This window comes from Schistocerca americana, chromosome 1, assembly GCF_021461395.2.
Source record: "Schistocerca americana isolate TAMUIC-IGC-003095 chromosome 1, iqSchAmer2.1, whole genome shotgun sequence".
In the NCBI taxonomy this organism is placed as follows: domain Eukaryota; kingdom Metazoa; phylum Arthropoda; class Insecta; order Orthoptera; family Acrididae; genus Schistocerca; species Schistocerca americana.
This window is the reverse complement of record NC_060119.1, coordinates 906,326,501-906,346,430: the sequence shown is the minus strand read 5'-3', so window position 1 is coordinate 906,346,430 and position 19,930 is coordinate 906,326,501. Positions and strand designations below refer to the sequence as shown.

Sequence of the window (19,930 nt, the reverse complement as noted above, 5' to 3'; positions counted from 1 at the left end):
TATTCCACATGATCCTACTTTAAATGTGTGTGATGTACGAATATTATATTTTGTGTTCATATGTTACAATGGAAATTAAAGAATTGTAATACGTTCCAAACATTAAATCATTCTGCTATGCAGTAACATTTCAGCTTTCAAGTTTATAAAAATAACGCACAAAATTTAGTACTTGTAACTCCAATAATAAAATAACATCTAACAATTTCAGCTCTGAAAGTATTTATTTAATATGCTCTAACAGAAGTATCATGGTTCCATGTGCACTGTTATTAATTTTAATACACCTCTGACTGACTAGGCTGAAAAATGGAACAACAGTGTAACAACGAAATGTTCACTGTACTTCCATAAGACTTGTAAACAATGCAAAACATAACAAGAAGTTAGATATAATTTGCCATAAACACAACAAACAACTATGGATTGAATACTCAAAACTAATTACACCAATTTATAAAGTCAAATAACTTTTATACACAAATACAGAATTCATCTTAATAATTACATATGGATGACATGTTATGAGATCTAAACTACACACTGTGCAGGGAACATGTATGGGCATTACTGTTAAGTTAAATAACCATATTAATTAACATTTAAAAATAATATTTTTCAAGTGAAACGTTTGAGGGAAAAAATACTACTCTGAACACTCCCTTGAAAATAGTGCAAAGCTATGCTGCAATTCTGAGCCATGTAACATTAAAATTTATATAAAACTGATGGACTTCTAATACAACAACAAAACTGTAAAATACAACACAAAACTAGGATTCAATCAAATGCACTCATTCAAACCCACGAATTCCACAAAATGAATCTGTGTGCATCTTTAATTGATGCATGATGACAATATGCTATTTGGCTGACTTGTTGATGGAACATAAGCACCTTAGTAAAGTATATATATATATTTTCTATTAACACTACAAAAAGGGAAAAAAGTTTTATGGTAAGAAATAAGCTAATTTTTCATACAAAAATATCATGGTTTTATATGTATCAATGAAACTGTTGTAACACAAGTACAAGCACAAGAGCACTGAGGAGGAATAAAGCCATACACTCAAACACACTAACAGAATGAAATGATTACAATGGTCCCCATCTTTATGGACTGCTAGTTTAAGGTTTACACAAAAATTTTATTCTGTGCAAAAATGAAGAATAACAATTGGATTACAGACAGCTTTCTAACTAAATTTCCTATTACGGAATTAATCATCCAACAGATATAGAAGAAGACATTAAGTTTTTTATGAGATCTGGAAGAGACGTAAGTTTTCAAGACAAAATGACTGGCACCTGTCTTTTGAGCTCAACAACATGATGAAAATCTAATTAGGTAATGATGAGAATTGTTGATAAGCATGGTTTGTCACCTGGGAACTGGATGCTTCCTTTGCATAATAGGCACTAAAGTTTTTATTCACCTTCTGTATTAATTTAAAATCAAATAGGCAGTTTTTGATATACTGCAGAAGCTACCAGAATAAAAAAAACACATCCCCTGCTCAAATAATTAATCTGAACAAGCATAGTAAACAAATAAAATAAAACAAAACACCTGTACACACAGATCAATCTTATGGTGCTTATCAACTGAATACATATAAAGTCATTATATTGAATTTAGTTTTATATATACAGACATAGGACTTATTTGTAAATAAAAATACATCTGTGTCCTGACAGTAAATGCCTCTTCTAGTGAGGCATAGGAAACAGATTTCACTGAGGTTACTGCATTTCACAGAATTTCCTTTTCTCAAGATCAAGATATGCAATATCTACTACACGCATCAAAGTACTTCACTCAGCAACACACAAAGCAACAAAATCACACCAGGTCCTGTCTTCAGCTCATTACATTATGAAAATATAGTGTTAAAATAAAGCTACTTCCTGAATAGTACTACTTCCAAATGTGAAATTAAGAAATTTAATTTCATGTATAATAAACAGAAAATCATTAGCAGGAGGGAGACACACACTTTTCACAGTGACAAATAATCACACTGAGTAATATTCCCATGACAATATTATCTCACAATTTACATAAACTTGTATTTGTGCCACTGGGAAGTATAATAAAACAAAATTAGGCACCCTTTACCTCATGCAGAACTTGTAGCAGATCTACACCATTTATGACTCCAAAGGAGAGAAAACACTTGTACTGTATAGCCCTACACTTACTATTATTATGACAAAATGTTATGGTACAGTCTTCTTTGAAAATATACAATGAATTTCTCTGAATTCAACAAATACATTTACTTCATTAGGGGACTTATACTATTTATGAAAGTCTTTGTATAAAACATCATACATGCTACCTTTAAAAACCATCGTACTGCACTTTAAATGCAATTTTTACACTATACAATCTTATAATTAGTAGCTATCTCAGCACAGCTATTTCAGACAACTACTAGAGGCATTGAAAAAAATTTATGAACATATTTTGCAACTTACATACTCCCCTGTCAAACTTCTAGCTTACATTCTAATGACATTCTACTTACATGTCTTATGAACAGAGAGGCATTTTCCTATGTTTATCATAACATAGGTAATAAAAGTTTATTTACATATCATACCCACAAAACTGCGGCAGTTCATTATACAAAAATAATTGAAATGTATGAATTATAGTTGGGATTTGAATTCACAATGACAGCATTGTTACAAAAACTGTGAGCGTGCAAGCACACAATGCATGCACACACACACACACACACACACACACACACACACACACACACACACACACACTCTGTGAAATGTTTAAATGACTAACAGTATTTCGAATGCCCAACGCCTTTTCAGCAGCTTTTACGGATAATGTGCGTCTGATATATACCTCCAAAGTAAAAATTAATGAACTTAACAGAGAATAATTAAACCAACAAACAAATGAAGTTTTACCTGACTAAGCCACTGAAATTATCTATGATCATACCTCTGTAGGTTCAGTGACCATTTCTGACATTGCATGAAGACCTTCTCTATGTTCCTCAACATTTAAATCCACCGAGGGCCAACTACTTGGGTTATCTTGCACTTGTAGTCCACTTGAACTTATCACTTCTTCATACGTTTCTTCAGCACTAGTACTCACTGCCCTTATTTTTCTGTCAGGGCCACCTTCAGTTGACGAAGCTTTCCTTTTTACTCGAGCTGCAGGAGGATCAGCTGAGCCTTCCTTGCTTGTCGATGAAGATCGTGTTTTTCGGGGCTGGTGGTCTGGCATTGACTGGAACTTTTCCAAAGCAGTCTTTAAAGGTAGAAGTCCTACAGCGTAGGGAATGTCTTTATTGGGTGATATGACTTGACCCTCAGTCTTGGCATCTGTAAGTAATATATAATTTTCAGGTAATTCGGTGATATCTGAAACAGTGATCTTTTGAACTTCACTTGTCTCAACTGCTTCTTGGGCATATACATCATGCACTACCACCTCTTTACCATTATCACAAATACTCTCCACGGTACTTACAATCTCAGTTTCATCATCTTTCATATTATTTTGGTTATCATTCTGTACAATAACACTTCTTTCCTGACCAACACAATGACTAGTGTTTGCCACTGTGTCCTCAACAGTTAGATCACTCTCTTCTTGGTTAACATTCTCACTTTCACTAAGTGTACAGTTAAGATCCTCATTTTCAGTTACTTCTGTAGATGGGGCTGATATAAATGTATCAGCAGTATTGTCTGGATCATCTTTCTGTTGTTCTGAGTTTACAACAAGAGTAAAAGAACCCGTCACTTTTCCTGTTTCTGCTGCACATTTCTGATCATCCAGTTTTGGTGCATCTTCATCTCTACTGAGCATTAAACACAGTTCTTCTCTATTTGACTTTTCATTACACGCTTCAGTATCACCACTTGCATCTGTTGTTTCTGAAGTCCTATGAGCAACTTCACTGTTATCACCTGTGTCCTGTTGTATATCAGAATTTTCATCACCCATCATGGCTTCTAGTGCTTGTTCAACAGACATTCCACTATTTTCTGATGAGTGAAGTTGATCTTGACCAGTTACCTGTTCACTTGCTTCCATGTCAGTAACATTTTGAAATCTTTGGCAGTCCTTGATGTCATTATGGTTCTGAAATTCTTCTGGTGTTTCATCAGTTTTAATATTAGTAGCAGTTTGTACTAAACAACCATCTGATGGATCTTCTCCATAAGGATCACCAGTTATAACTTCATCACTAACTTCTCTATAAACAATATTTTCAACCTGTACTGAACTCACTAAGGTATCACTAACACTGACATTTGAATGCATAGGAATAACACTTTGATTTGAATTTTCATTTTTATTTGTAATTTCCTTTTCTTCGAAGCTAACTACAGTAGATTCCTGGCTTTCAGGGTAGTCATCTAGTGAAGGCAAACCAGCTGCATCTGTGTAAGTAAAAGTAACTTCATTCTCTTGCACACAATCACTTTCAGTTGTTGTGACTTCACTATCATCTGTGGTCTCATCATTCTGTGTCTTGACAGTTTTCTCTTCTGAAAAAATTGCTACATTTTTTAACAGAGGTTCCACTAATTGTCCGGCTTCATAATTTTGGGCTGACGAAGATTCAGATTTTATTTCAGTGGAGTCTTGTTGCACATTAAAATCTAGGGATTCAGGGCCTGAATTTTCTGCATGTAGTACTTCTCCAGTCTCAAATGACAAGTTTTCTGTCTGAATAATAGACTGACTGCTTTTAAAAACCGTTTCATTTTCTGTGGATCCACAAGTTTGTGTTGCATCCACAACTTCATTTTCAAAAGAAACTGTCTCTGAACCACCTGCTTCATCTAGTGCACTATTGCTATTAGGCTGTACAGAATTTTCAGTAAGAGCAACACCGTCTACTGTTACAGTTTTCTGCTCAGCAACTTCATGATTAGCTGCAGATGCAGTATCTTCTTGCACTGTTGTTTTACTATCAAATGTCTCAATTCCACCTACATTGCTATCTGAAGATAAATTTTCTATCAAAATATTTTCAGACTGATCTTCTTCAATTGTAGGCATGTCACGGCCAACAGATGCGTGTGTTGCTTCAGATACTTGAGACACAACTCCTAATGATGATGTTTCTGCTGTCTCTGTTGCTGTCTGTTCTGCAGTATTTTGTACTGGTTGCTCAGCCGTTTGCTGCCCTTCACCATCCACCTCCTGGACAATAAATTCTAATCTGTCTCCTGTCACTATGTTACCTTCTGCAACATGGCACTGAAAAACACCTCCATTAACAATATTCATTAACATTTCTTCATTTACTGTAACATAAGATCCATCTCCACTATCTAACAGAATTGGGACATCAGTTGGAATTCCAGCTTCCTTCAAGACTTCCATATACTGACCCATAACAGAAGTGGTATTACCGGAATCTGCCATTTGGTATATAATATTTGAACCTGTATTATCATTGTCAGCTTCAGATCCCGTCACTCCATCAGCCACTTGATACACAATATTTTGTGATTTATCTTGAGAGTTGGTGTTATCAACAATCTGGAACATTTCTTGGTTTGACACTACAGTATTAGCAACTTGATAGATAACATTAGTATTGGCATTTGAACAGTCGCTAGGAACTTGTTCTGTAGCAGGTGAAACAGTATTAGGTGCAACAACTTGAACTGGTGGTTGTTCTGGTGAATTAACTACCCTTTTTGGTGCATCATTTGGTTGTTCTTCCTGAACCAGAACCTTTCTAGGAGGATCTGCTGCTGGTTTCTGTATTGATTTCGTTATGTAAGTTGTGTGTGAAACAGGTTTTTTTACAGATGATGTCTGAATGCGGGAAGGTGCACGAGATGATGTAACACCAACAGGAGTTACAGGCATTTGCATTTTCATTGTTGTTGCTGTTCCAGTATGTGAAGTTATTTTGCGAAGTGGATCTGGCTGTTGGGAAATTGCCCCTGATGCTTTCTCCAGTGGATCTACAGCCATTTCTTGACGAAGAACTTCCAAGGCTTTCCTACTTGCTTCTGCTTCCTTATGAAGAGCCATATCTGCATCTGTAAGTACCTTCTCCTGGAATACAATATTCATCTGCCTTTTTACTGGCCTTCCACGCTTTCTAGCAGGTATGGTCTCAGCAAGAAATGTAGTTTGAGCTGGGGCTCCAGCTGTATCTTTTACACTTACAGTTTCTGTGACCTGATGTGGTACTTGTGCTGATAATGTTCTATTACTTATAGGCACCACAGCAGTAGGCTGCTCAACAGCTTCAGACTTTATTGTCCTTGGTTTGATATTTGGCTCAGTCTTCACAGGTTCACTTTTTATTGAACTTGTTCCAACTGAATTCTGAAATCTTATTGTTTTGCTAACGGTTTGAAGGGACTGAGTCTGCTTAGTAAATTCACTACCAGACAATGATAACAGAAGCTGAGCAGTGTCTGTCTGCTGCTGATTATCTGGCTGTTGCATAATAACTGACTTATTGCCTGAAGGTTGAATGATTTGTTTGGCATCAACTGTCAATTGTGACGAGCTTGCACTTGATGATGGAAGACTCTTTGTTACAAAATTCTGTTGTATTGGGACACGTTTTGATCTCCCAACAAAAGCTTTCCTTGCTGCATCACCTGTGAGGATAAAGGACTTTCGTTAAAACTAATTATCTATGATGTACATTAGTTGTTCATAAACAGTACACTTACTGCACAAAAAGTGTCACTTAAATATTCATTTCTTTAGCATATTTGGAAGTCTAAAACCCAAAATAGCTGCTCTAAAAAAAAGGTGGTGGTAAAAGAACAAGAATGTTTAATTAAATTATATCTGGCACTACACTTATAACGCCATTGTTGTTCGAGTTCTAATGCAGGTCAATAGACAGTTTCAGACAACTGAATGTAGCTGATGTTTGACTGAGGCAGATATAAACAAAGTAAAAAGTAAACACAGCATCACTAAGCCTGGGCACTGTAATATGGAAATGTAGTAGGTCGAGTTCAAGAAGGATAGCTGGGACTTAACAGCCAACTGATATCAAGGTTATCAAAGACTAGCTTGGATTGACCAGGATGATGACCCACATGTTCCAAGGAAAACCTATATCGGGATGGTTGAGCTCAGATTTTCATTCAAATCCTCCAAAATGTCCAGCATTATGAGAACAGTTTAACACCTCTTAGTAGTGCAAATTCATTGAAATGTGCAGAGGGAAACTATAACAGACCTGTGAAATCATATAAGTGCATTCTACAAATCAATGAAGAGGGTACTATAATCATTAAACTGTTGATATAATGATACAGGATACTAGGCAGTAAATGGCAACTTTACTAAGAACAGGGAATAGAACATCTAATCACATCTCAATAAGAATTATGGGGGAAGACTTGGGTAGATCCCAGTGCTCAATCCAGCCATTCACATCATATAGCTGTTAAAAACCATAAGGCACCATTATGAGGAACACTTTGTTGGAAACAAATCTGCCCTGACCAACCACTGATTCACACTGCTGTCATCTTAATATGCAACTCTTCGGATTGAAATGCCTTATATGTCGTACAAAGTTTGACTAATAGCTTGCCTCAAGTGCTCTGCCGGAACATGATCAGCATGTGAATTGATGTATTAACCCTCAGCACTGAGACTCACACGCATTCAGGCCTGAGCTGTGATTGCTATGAATACAGTTCTGTCACAGTTTAACACCATTCACATGCACAGTACAATCTCATAAGATGCTTTTTTTTGGGGGGGGGGGGGGGGGGGGTGTCTGTGAGTAAAACACTCATTAAGCAGAGTAATGTCTTAAAGATGGAGGTGTCATAGCAGCTGCTTATACAAGAAATAATGTGAATATGGTTCTAAAGGAAGGAATTCTGGATATGTTAAATAATTATATGACTACTGTAATTAAAATTTAATTAATACATGCATAAAATGCAAACTTCATTTTTGGGAGTACAGAATTTTAAAAAACCTAGTGGCATATCTGTTGCTTTGTCTGCACAGAGTTTTTCTACATTATTCACACTGCAGTTAAGGTCATCAGGCAATTCAAAGTTTCCAACAAAGAACACATCCATGCATCAGACTAATCTAGCTTGCAGTTTAGAAGGAACAGGCTCCTATTTGTATTCCATCTCTGTTTCACTTAACTCACCATTATTTTCCACATCACCTTTTACTAAGTCATCTATGTCCTGTATTTGAGATGAGGTAACATTATTACTAACCAAAACAGGCTTGAAACTGTAAAGTATCAAGTTTTTTGTCTTCATTAACAGGAACATTAGCACTGACATTTCCCTTCCACATGCCTACAGCAAAAAATTCATTTGATCAGTCATGTAGAATACAAAACATTCCCACGAGATACAAAATTAGCTCCAAAAATCCAGCCTTCTTTGAACAATTTTCCATGACTAAGGTTTCACAGCCAACCCACCCAGGTGAAATAAAACTAATTGTATCCAACAAATTCAGCAGCTTCACAGATTCCAGGACATTCATGCGTTGTAGATATAGTTCAACATGACACTTGCAATAAAACTGTTTTGTCATATAATTCCTTAACCCAGGGGCTGAAGTTTAATGGTCATATGGGGAGAAAGGAAAGCAAGTTCAACCTCTTGCAGCAAAACATCTTTTGGTTGAGTAGCACAGTTTCCGACAAGAAGCACAATATTGTTATTTTCTTTCATAATTTAGTGATCAAACACTTTTAACCATGTGACAAACTGTATTATCATCCAGGTTTCTTGCTAGTTCAAATACTAGCTTGGCAGTTTAAGAATATTTTGAAACAATAGTACTTTGCAACTTATCTGCATTAAGTATGTCATGGTTTTTACGCTGTGCCATAAAGCCGTTTAAATACACTTTTTTCCAGGTAGTATCATCGTCTTCGTTCATTGAGTCTTCATTACTAAAGATTTTTAAATAAACAATTCCACAATGCCTCTTAACCTTACAAAGCCACACAACAGACACAGTCAAACTTTCTATTTTCATCCTCCTCACAATTTTGACAGCCCTTATTTTGATTACTGGTACACTTAGCGCAAATTATGCCACCTTAGTTGTTGTATCCACTGAAGTAAAGCGTTCAGTAAAACATCCTGCTCTTCAGCATATCAGCTAGCTCTCAGTTTCTGTCACTTCACTGCCTAGTAACAGGCTCTTTGCTCTGCTTTCTTCAGTTTTCTAACAATGCTTCATTTTATCAAAGATTTTTCATGAAAAAGGAGGAAACTAAGGTGTAGGCTTTCTTCTCAAGAAGAAAATTAAAAACATGGCGTTTCCATGTCAACTGGTGTAGTGGTCCCCACTTGATCATCTGATCTCAGATATTGTTCGAGTTGTGTATGCAAGTTGATAGATGAGGAAAGTAAGATTTCTATCCCACAAAATTTCACACTTTGTAACTAGGAGACTCATAATTGAAAGGTAACAAACTGCTGTGGCACATTTCAAAAACCTAACTAATTTTGAAGTGCTGTATACCAATGAATAATTGTGATACAACTAGGCAATTCCATGTCAAATCAACAAATGCTACAACCTGACCCTCTCAGATTTTTTGAAATTAAGTATGCATGTATTACTCATAAATCATGACAAATTTTTGACTCGCGCAACAATGTTGCTTTCTTTACAACTCGTGTTCTAATTAAGCTAAAACAATAAAATTTACTTCATTGGAAAGCTCTTTTAAAGAGCTTTTATATGATACCGAACATCATTAGTTTTTATATATATATACACACATTGTCAAAAAACATTGTTGAATTTACCGAATTTTGAAGAACTGTATTTTTAAAATTCTCAAAAAAATATATGTGAAAGATACTTTTACGTCTACATATTCTGAAAGTTTCAACTTGGGATGAGCATGGGATCACTATCAAAAGTAATTTTACGTTAAGGGTGGTGCTTTAAAAATTCGTAAAAACTAATTTATTTTAGATATTAGGCCTACTTATCACCAGCTGTATGTTGTTGTAAAATGTGGAAATTAAAAATAACTTATAATTGACAAAAGAACATATGTTTTATGCTTCTGTAATTAATAAATACAAAATGAAAACTTAAAATAAATAAATAAATAAATAAAAAACACAGAAAGATGAATACCTGAGATCAGACCTAAATTCAGTTAGTAATTACTATTATTTACAAATAGGCGTCCTATTAGTGCATTTCTTCATACTTCGAACTAATCAGTCTGTTGCACATCAACATTTCTGCATTGGATAACTTATATGTTCGCCCTGTAGCAGTTTGAGGGTTCATGTTTGCCACTACTTCCCTACTGCTTATGGAAAGAATGTCTGGATGACTCGGAAATGTAAAAGGTGGTGACAGTTCATGTGGATGTAAGAAACTAACTGTGATTTCATCCTTCTCCTGATTTTTTTCAAGTACACAGGTTAACCACCAGTGTCCATTATAATCACAAGCAACATATCCTTTTATGTCTTTGAACGGTATTGTATCACTGTCAGAAACTGTCACCAGTTCAATTTTACCATCATCAGAGTTTGAATACACTTTTGTTATTATTTTGTCCTTGCTAAAAGGAATAAAAGTGTGAAGTTTTCTGTCCCTACAATTTTGCAGCATTTCTCAAATCTCTCCATAAGTTTCATTTCTTCATTTTTGTGATCTTCTTTAGTAGCATACTTAAAGTTAATTCCATTTAAGTTATCCTTGGCAAACATATAAAGTTGTTTTGGTGTCATTATTTGATCACTGTATGGCCATTGCAGACTTGCTCGAGCTGCAAGTCATTTTAACTGTTCCACCAACACCATCACTAGCTCCCTTCCCATGCAAGGTGGCTGCAAAATGCCATTCAGCTTCAGTTTGGAAATCATCTTCATGATGGCACAGGTTGATAAAGTTCTTCCTATTTTTATAATGAGCTGCTGCTCCATCAGAGAAATAATATATTTTTCTTGGTTTTCTACCGAATCAGGAAGTTCATCAAGTACGATTGGAACAAATGCACAGCAACAGTGTCATGTGTCAGGCATTCTGATATGATTACAAGACTTGTGTGCTCAAGTTTGTTCCCATCCTTGTAATAAGCAACAATGGGATGAATCATTGCTTGCATGTTTGTCCAGTGATAGTCTTGAACTTCGTCCTTTTGGAAGGTTGATTGTTGACTAGCAACATATGAATGTCGTGTAAACGATTTTAATTTATATAAAAAAAAAAAATCAATAAAGTTGTCAGACGATTTTATGATTGTTTTTAGAGATGTGTGACCAACGGAAACCCATTGCTGATAAGTTATATTATCACTATCATTAGTATTCAACAAATCTTGTAAATATGTCTTAAATGTTTCTGGGCCAGGGCAAAATTTACATTCACCAAAATGACAAGCAGGTAATGATAGATTACATACAACTCTTGCAATGCAGTCTTTGTAAGTTTTTATTGGATTATATTCATCCTTTGTCAGCTGAGGAATGTTACATCCAGTCAGCATGAGTTTGAAGTTTTGATGGATAGTACACACGCAGACACCATGTGTACCACTACTTCCAGCTAAAACACAATTTTTGGGATGTAGGTCTGCAAACTTTGAAAATCCAATGTGGAGCTCTGGATGGTTGTCTTTAAAGTTCGCGTAAATTTCTTTCAAATTACTTAAAACTAGCCATTTTTGTACTTGCAGTTTTTCTCTGTTATCTCTCACAAGCACAAAAAATTCCCAGCTTATCTCATCAGAACAACAAAAGTTTCCAACAAAATCTGCAGTTGTTTGATCAAGAGTCTTGGCAGGTTTTGGGTTTGGTGAAGACAAAAATCCCTTGGCCTTCACCAAATCTTTTACTCTTCAAGCCATGTAATTTGTTACATTAAATTCATATTGAAGCTTCTTAACACTCCAGCTTTTCGGTAAAATGGTAAGAATTTCCATCTGTTTACTTCGAGACGTACATGTACGAAATTTATCTTTTAGCTGACTGATCATCTCAGATTCTTCATGATCATGTACCTCTTCTTCTTTTTTGGAAGGGAGCAATAATACCTTTGAATGTTGAAGTTAATTTAATTAGTTTTTCCTTAGGATATTTTGCTTCACACAGTCATTTCTTCTCAATTGGCGATTCACCAACGGACTGCAAAGAAGCATTCAACCTTTCTAAGGCCTCACTTGCTGCAATGTCTTATACGTCACTATCACATAAAACCTTTTCACTTTCTTGTTTCACCACAGAATACAGTAGATCATCATCATTTTCCGTGCTAGATGTATCACACATTTCTACTCGTGCAATTTTATTACGGCAGTTGTCACACACTTTTTGATTTAAAGTTAAGAAAGGTTTTCTTGCTATCATCCATAGTGAAACAGGCCGTAACTTTTTCTTGTGGTTATTGTGGCCCTTTTCATTAAATGGATTACAGCACAAAGCTGAAATTTTAGGCATTTTATATTTCTCAAGTGAACAAACTATTTAAAACAATGTTTCTGAAGTTGAATGCCCCAGCTTTCTATATTCAATACTACACAATATTACTTCTCTATTCTTTCACTTCCTGTAAAAAATATTTCATTATGTTAATAGCATGCAAACATTAACTGGTTGTAGGCATACAAACTCACAGACTCTTGTGAGGTTTGTACAGAAGTACCTCTAAGCTACATTCAAAACACATTTCAGAGTTAATCACATAATTTCACTACAGCTGCCTCGCAACAAAAGAACGTGTGGGTCACTTTCAACAATAGGTCAAAATTGCTGACAATATTAACCAGAGATAAAATACTGAATAGATTGCAGATAGTAACACCAAAGAATCATTTTATATATAATCTTTAAAATGAGAGATAGCTTCAATTTTTTTTTCTTTTTTTTCCCTGTGGTTTTACAGCTATTAATAAACAGTTAGCACTAAAGTTTAATAAGCAGTTATTCACTTCAAAAGTACAATTTGTGGACCATGTAACAAAATCTAACAATGTAATATTTTCATGTGTAGCAAAATAATAGAAATTCACCTATCTGACTGTGATTTTGGAGAATCGTGGTAAACATAAAATTGCTTTTGATAGTGTTCCCATGCTCATCCCAAGTTGATGAATATGTAGATTTAAAGTGCATCTTTCACATATATTTTCTTGAGAATTTTAAAAATACAGTTTTTTAAAATTTGATAAATTCAACAATGTTGTTTTTTATAAACAATGTGTGTATATATAAATATTAAACTAATGATGTTTGGTATCATATAAATCTCTTTAAAAGAGCTTTCCAATGAAGTAAATTTTATTGTTCTGGCTTAATTAGAACCACGAGTTATAAAGAAAACAACATTGTTCCGCGAGTCAATAATTTGTCATTTTTTTCAATTTTTGTAACGAGTCAATAATTTGTCATTTTTTTCAATTTTTGTAAGTTCAATACTCGGTAACTTTTTATCAGAAGAATGTGAAGAAATTAATTTGTGGTACTATATATGAGTACTATAGGCATACTTAATTTCATTTAAATCCAAGAGGGTAAGGTTGAAAACATGGTTTCATTTGTTGATTTGATGTGGAATGACACAGCTGCAACACATGTTAGTGGTTTAAAAGTTTGCATTGAGTACATTCTGTAACAGGGTGTACACGCGGACAAGGAAAAAAAAATTCGCGGATATTCCATTTAAAAAATATCTTTTTCCCGGACGAAAATAAACTTTTTCCCTGGAGAAAATACACTTTTTCCGCGCTAAATGACAGTAAGATTTCCGTTGATTTTTTCCTCGGAACCGTAAAACTTATCAATCCTTCGAATGGTTAACGTTTTTGTGCAGCAACATATACGCTGCATATTTTCGCATTACGAAAATATAAATTCGAATTGCACCAAACACAGCACGTTAGTTTCCGGAGCGTTGAAATCGAGATTGCGATATCCTTTTTGTAAGCAGTCATATCTCGTGCCACGTCATCTTGCCAGCCGATGACAGCAGATATTCAGAGCATAGGACACGTGTTATAGTCAGCCAATAGCAACATCACTGTTACGTAGCGCGAACACACAAAGAGAAAAAGTTAATGGTTTACATTAATATACATTGAGTAGCTACAAAAAGTGCTAAGCTTTTACATATAATATTGGCCTCAAAGATTAATAAGCTACAAGAGAAACTAAGCTTTCACATGTAGTATTGATCTCTTTTTGAATGTGTTGTACTTCAAGATATATCACACGAATGTGCCAGTAAGTTTAAAATAATGACATAAATGTCTGGTCTCCTGGGCTCGAAATTCTTGTCAATGGCTGGTCCTCAAAGTGTTTAGTTTTAAACGTTCTGTGATTTAAGAAATTCATCCCATTTTCTGACACGTAGTATAATTCATCCTGCGTAAAAAAAAATTACTTTTTTAAGTACCGCTTTTCGAACCACCGTTCGTAATACTATCGAAAAACTGTTAGAAATAGGTTCGATTTAGCAGTTGCCAGAGAGCGCCAGAAAACAGGCGTCATCGCGCAGCTGCAGTGGTGTAGGAAACCCGTATGTTCGTATGCATACAGCACTAAGAGAGCTTACATTACGCCATAAAAGAAGCAGGAAGTCAAGAGGATACTCCAGGAGCATCGGAATTTCGTATACACTACTAAAACGCATAATTCGGCTTGAAGTGCACATTGGTTTTTTCCAGATTCACAATGAAGTAGGTCCCATCTGATATTAAGCTTTTCAGTTGGTTTTTGGGATGTAAATTTTCTTGGAGTACCAGTACTGTACTATCTCATAATTGATTCTTTATTGTGGCATAATGCCATACATGGTAGAAGATGAAACGTGCACTTGAAATTCTGCGAACAGTTGGAACTAGCCAATACTGTGGAATGAAACAATTCGTTTCAAATAAATTGATTGCCTCAGCGGAAAGATTAATAAAGAGAAATTTCTTTAGCAAACTGACAAAAAGAACTTCATTGTTCTGCAAGGCGATTAATGCTTGACTGCTAATAACTTGGGAAAAAATAAATAAAATCAGAAAACTGAAACTATTAATATTTTTTGCCCTCCGTAATTATGTGAATGTATTTTAATTCACTTGATACCTCCCGGCCACGGAAATCCGTTTTGTTTTCATATGATATGGGATATCTAAAAGAAGAGGAAACAGCGTAATCACTTGGTAAACACGGGTCACGTGGAAACAAACCCCCTCCCCATTCCAATCTGCGCATCCGCGACTCTGGCAGGCAGGGCGCGCGAGAACGCGGTTCCACACTGTAGAGCCTAGAAACGCTTGGCCACTCCGGCCGGCCTTTCTTGTGGCCTCGCATAGAAAGCAGTTTATTGTTACGAAGTATTACATAGTCTTCGCCCCTTTGACATATTTTTGCTGTTTGTAGATGCTTGTGCGTGCACGGTATTTCGTTGTAAATAGTGCATTTCCTTTGTCACAAAAGTTTTATTTTTTCCCTCTCGTTTATATTCTATTGCTGCAGTATCATTCTCCAGTTGCAAGATACAGTAACATTCTTTGCTAGAGAATCAATCCTTACCAGTCAAAATTACAAAAATTTAACTGAATGCTAAAACAATGATAACTTCCCGGAATTCCGAAAAATTCCCGGGTTTTTCCCGGATTTCCCAGATCGTATACACCCTGTGTAAGATTAATATGACATGATTTATAATTTTTGTACCAAGTGACACTCAGAAGTTGACAATAAAATTTGTCACAGCAAAATTTCTCGCAAGTTTTGGTATCTTGATCTTTTAGTGTAGGTGATTTTTTTTGAGTCATCAGTCTTCTAATTGATGTGATGCAGTGCGCCATGAATTCCTCTTCTGTGCCAACCTCTTCATCCCACATTCTCAATTACTTATTAGATGTATTCCAATCACTGTCTTCCTCTACAGTTTTTATACTTTGCCTCTCCCTGTAGTACCATGGACGTTCTCCCCTAATGCCTTATCACATGTCCTATCATCCTGTCCTTCCTCTTGTCCATGTTTTCTGTGTTCATTTCTTTGATGATTCTGAGGAGATCCTCCTTATTCCTTACCTTATCAGTCCAGTTAATTTCCAACGTCCTTCCATAGCACTGCATCTCAAACACTTCAATTCTCTTCTTTTCCAGTTTTCTCACAGTTTATGATTCACTACCTTACAATTTTGTGCACAAAACACCCATTCTAAGAAATTTCTTTCTCAAATTGAGACCTGTTTGATACCAGTCAACTTCTGACCAGGAATGCCCTGTTTGCCTGTGCTAGTCTGATTTTTGTGTGTTCCTTGCCTCATCCGTCACGGCTTATTTTGCTTCCAAGGTAACAGAATTCCTTCACTTCAACTATTTCCTGATCATCAATTTTGATATTAAGCTTCTTGCTGTTCGCATTACCTTCACCTTTACTTAACTGGATTTTCTGTGTGTGTGTGTGTGTGTGTGTGTGTGTGTGTGTGTGTGTGTGTTTGTTTGTTCAGAACTCAAATAACCATTGTCCAAAGTAGTTAAATGCAACTCTCAAAAATTCTCAAGAAAATCAACTTTATGAAGTTTTCTGAGTGTCTTCAATACCAGTGTCTTTTCTGATGGCCCACATCACTCTGTGCTACATGTGCAGCCCAGGTACCATACTGAAGCATGGTATATTTTTAAACAAAGGTGTGTGCTCTATGTGTGTGTAAAATATATAAAGATGAAAAGAAATTGCTTCGATTTATTTCCATTTTTTTTTTAATTTAAATAGTCTTCATTATTAATCTTGTATAAGAGATGTTAATGTGAGTGATTTTTAGTGTATTATGTAAATAGAAACAAGAAGATGTGCATGTTTCATAAAAATGACAATTAGATGTGTATTAATTAGCATAAATTTTATGAATTTTATATTTAAATGATGTAAGTATTCTAACTGGAAAAACAAAATAAAAGTTGATCCAGCAATTAACAGTCTCAAGCTCTACCGATTTTTTTCCATCTTTATGTATTTTTTGCTTCACAGAAATGCTCCTAGAACATACATACACCTTTGTTTAAAAATTTACCATGGCTGGGAATTGAACCAGGGCTACAAATGTGACAGGTGTGTATTCCACCACAGAGCCACACAGTTTATCAAAAAAACAACCTTGCTTACGGTAATAAAGTTGCTTGGAAAAATTCAAAGTTCGAAATTTTTGTAGTTGCACTGATTTGTTTTCGCGGATTGGTATTTGAGTTCTGAACTTAACATCCCATTTATCCATGTGGTTTCCCTATCAGTTCCTAATTTGTACACATTGCACCTTTCATTCCATTCATTGGATACTGTAAATTTTCTTCACCTTCACTGAGGATAGCAATGTCACCAGAAAATCTTATCATAGATATGCTTCCACTCAGAATACTAATCCGACTCTTGAAATTTTCTTTTATTTCCGCCACTGCTTCTCTGATTATAGATTAAACAGTGGAGGCAAAAGACTGCATCCCTGCCTTACATCTGTTCCCACTTGATTCTTGTACATATTGTGTATTACATGCCTTTCTCTGTAGCTTAATCCTATTTTTATCAGAATTTCAAACATCTTGCACTATTTTTACATTGTCAAATGCTATTTCCAGATCAACAAATCCTATTACCGTTTCTCTTCAGTCATGCTTGCGAAGCGTAATGTCAAGAATGCCTCTCTAATGCCTCAGAGTTCTATGAATATTTTGCCAGTTTCCAAGATCGAATATACAAGAAAGCTAGTTGTACTAGTGACTTCAGTTTAAGAATACTATCAGGATGTAGACTGAAAATTGCAATGATCTGTCAATAATAATGTTCTCTGTTAATGATTTGTAAATTCCTTTCGCTGAAGAAAAGTTTTCATTTTGATGTAGAACTACATACATCACACAGACTGTTATCTGAAGCATCTGTATTACTTTGAGACGGTGAATCTGGAATGTGGATGATAATGACTCAGAGTTCTTTTAATCTGACCAAGAATTTAGAAACGGAAAGGATTTGTTCCCACAAAACAAAACAAAAGCACAACATCTGAAAACTGTAATGTTTGCCTTTCTCATTTTTCCACAGTTTGATGAATCTAACACATGATTTTCTGTGCTGAACAATGATCTTTTCATGTATAAGCTAACATTTACAGTCGCCTATTGAAGATAAACTTGTAATGCTGGTAACAATGATCAGACTGATCATGACATTATAGTGTATGAATATGTAACTGCAGACATGGTCTGTGTAGGTGTCCCAGTGCCTTTTGTACCTTTGAATTAAAGAATACAGTTGTTTACATTTCGTTTTCAAAACTGACCTGATCTTCACTGCACATGTAAGAGCCACTAAAACCAGTGGTCTGATTCTTGGTACTCAGGACAAACATTCAAGGTCATTACATATCAAATGACCCTATCTCAATGAAGCTCAGCCATCTTCAATTTTGTTGAAATGTGTAGTACAGAATGTATATGAAATTCTGCCAATTTTCAGCTCCATCCCTACATTGGTGTAGACACTAGAGCCACTTTCGCAAAGGTCACTTACTTTGGAAATGAAAACAGTCAAAAAAATCCTCATCTAGCAAATCACTGTTCTCGACTTAATCCTGCTATTTGCCACATGACACAACTTTTTGTGCTGGATACAGAAATAACATAAATCAGGATTAAAAAAATAAAATTGAATACATGATCATTTGTCAGTGCATTGTTTGCCTGAAATTAGTGAATAATGAAACCTACTACAAAATTATCTGCTTTCTTACCAAAGTTACCAAATATACTACATTTTGACTATGTTTGATACCTTGTATCTTAGAATTACCATCTATGATTTGATAACTGTTAAGACCATTGAAAAGACAGTATTTAAGAAGCCTATCTGAAACTCTAATTTTCACTCTTGAACCATTTCAGAAAAGGTGTAAAAATTTGGCTCACATTATCATTAAAAAATCACCTATCATATTACATTCTGATCCATCATGCACGCACTAACTGAGTGTGAAGCAGCTGCACCTATAATCGTACACCAATTTGGATGTAATTCACAACATTTGAAAATATCCTCTCCCCACCCTTTTGTTACTAGCTCTTTCCAACGAACTTATAATCTCCATTTTCTTCCGCATCCTCATCTCATATACTTCTAGCTTTTTTTCATCCTCTTTTCTCAGTGTGCATGTTTTTGTTCCACAGAGTGCCAAACAACAGACAAAACCTTTCTCTAGTCTTTTCCTCAGACCTTTATCTAGTTTGCCACATAATAATCTCCTCCTCCTACTGAATGTCTCTTTCAGTATAGCAATAAGATTTTCACCTACTGATGACTTCCGAAGCCTTCTGTGATCATACTTCCAAGATTTTTAAATGTTCTTACTTGACTAACAATAATTTATCTTATCTCAACATTTACCAGTCCCCTTCCTGTTTTGATCACTGTACTCTTTGTTTTTGCTGGTTTGATGCTTATCCCATATTCCACAACAGCTTTATTCATATCAATTAGCATTTTTTTTTTATCGACATTTTACCACTAACACCACGTCAGCAGCAAATCTTATGAATTCCGTTCTCTTCCCACCAGTATATACTCCTTGTTTTCTACGTAAGCCTTTCACAATAGTCTGTTCCAAGTTTAAGTTGAATAACAAAGGAGGGAGGCAACAACCTTGCATAAAGCCCCTTCCAATGTTTCACTTCCAATCCTTATTCTCATGTTCCATTTAGTGCTTCCCTCTTCAAATTATCCATCAACTTGTTCCACAGAACTCTGCTGAAAGACTTTTATGTATCAATAAACAGAGCATAAATTTCTCTACCTTTCTCCATAAATCTACCCACTATGATTCTTAACAGGCCAATAGCATCTCTTGTTCCTTTTCTTTTTCTATTTCCAAACTGTTCCTCCCCAGTCCATATACCCAACTTGCCATATAGCCTTTTATTCAACAATCTTAGC

General features: G+C 35.4%; 1 protein-coding gene across 1 annotated transcript in view; it reads right to left on the bottom strand.

The window, feature by feature from the left end:
• Window positions 1-216: 216 nt before the first annotated feature.
• The window catches only part of LOC124615174, a 126,103-nt gene continuing 106,389 nt past the window's right edge, over window positions 217-19,930 (bottom strand). The window contains exon 4 of the mRNA XM_047143006.1: window positions 217-6,624. Coding sequence (XP_046998962.1) covers window positions 2,966-6,624 — 3,659 coding nt within the window. The 3' untranslated portion in view covers window positions 217-2,965. The remainder of the gene's footprint in view (window positions 6,625-19,930) is intronic.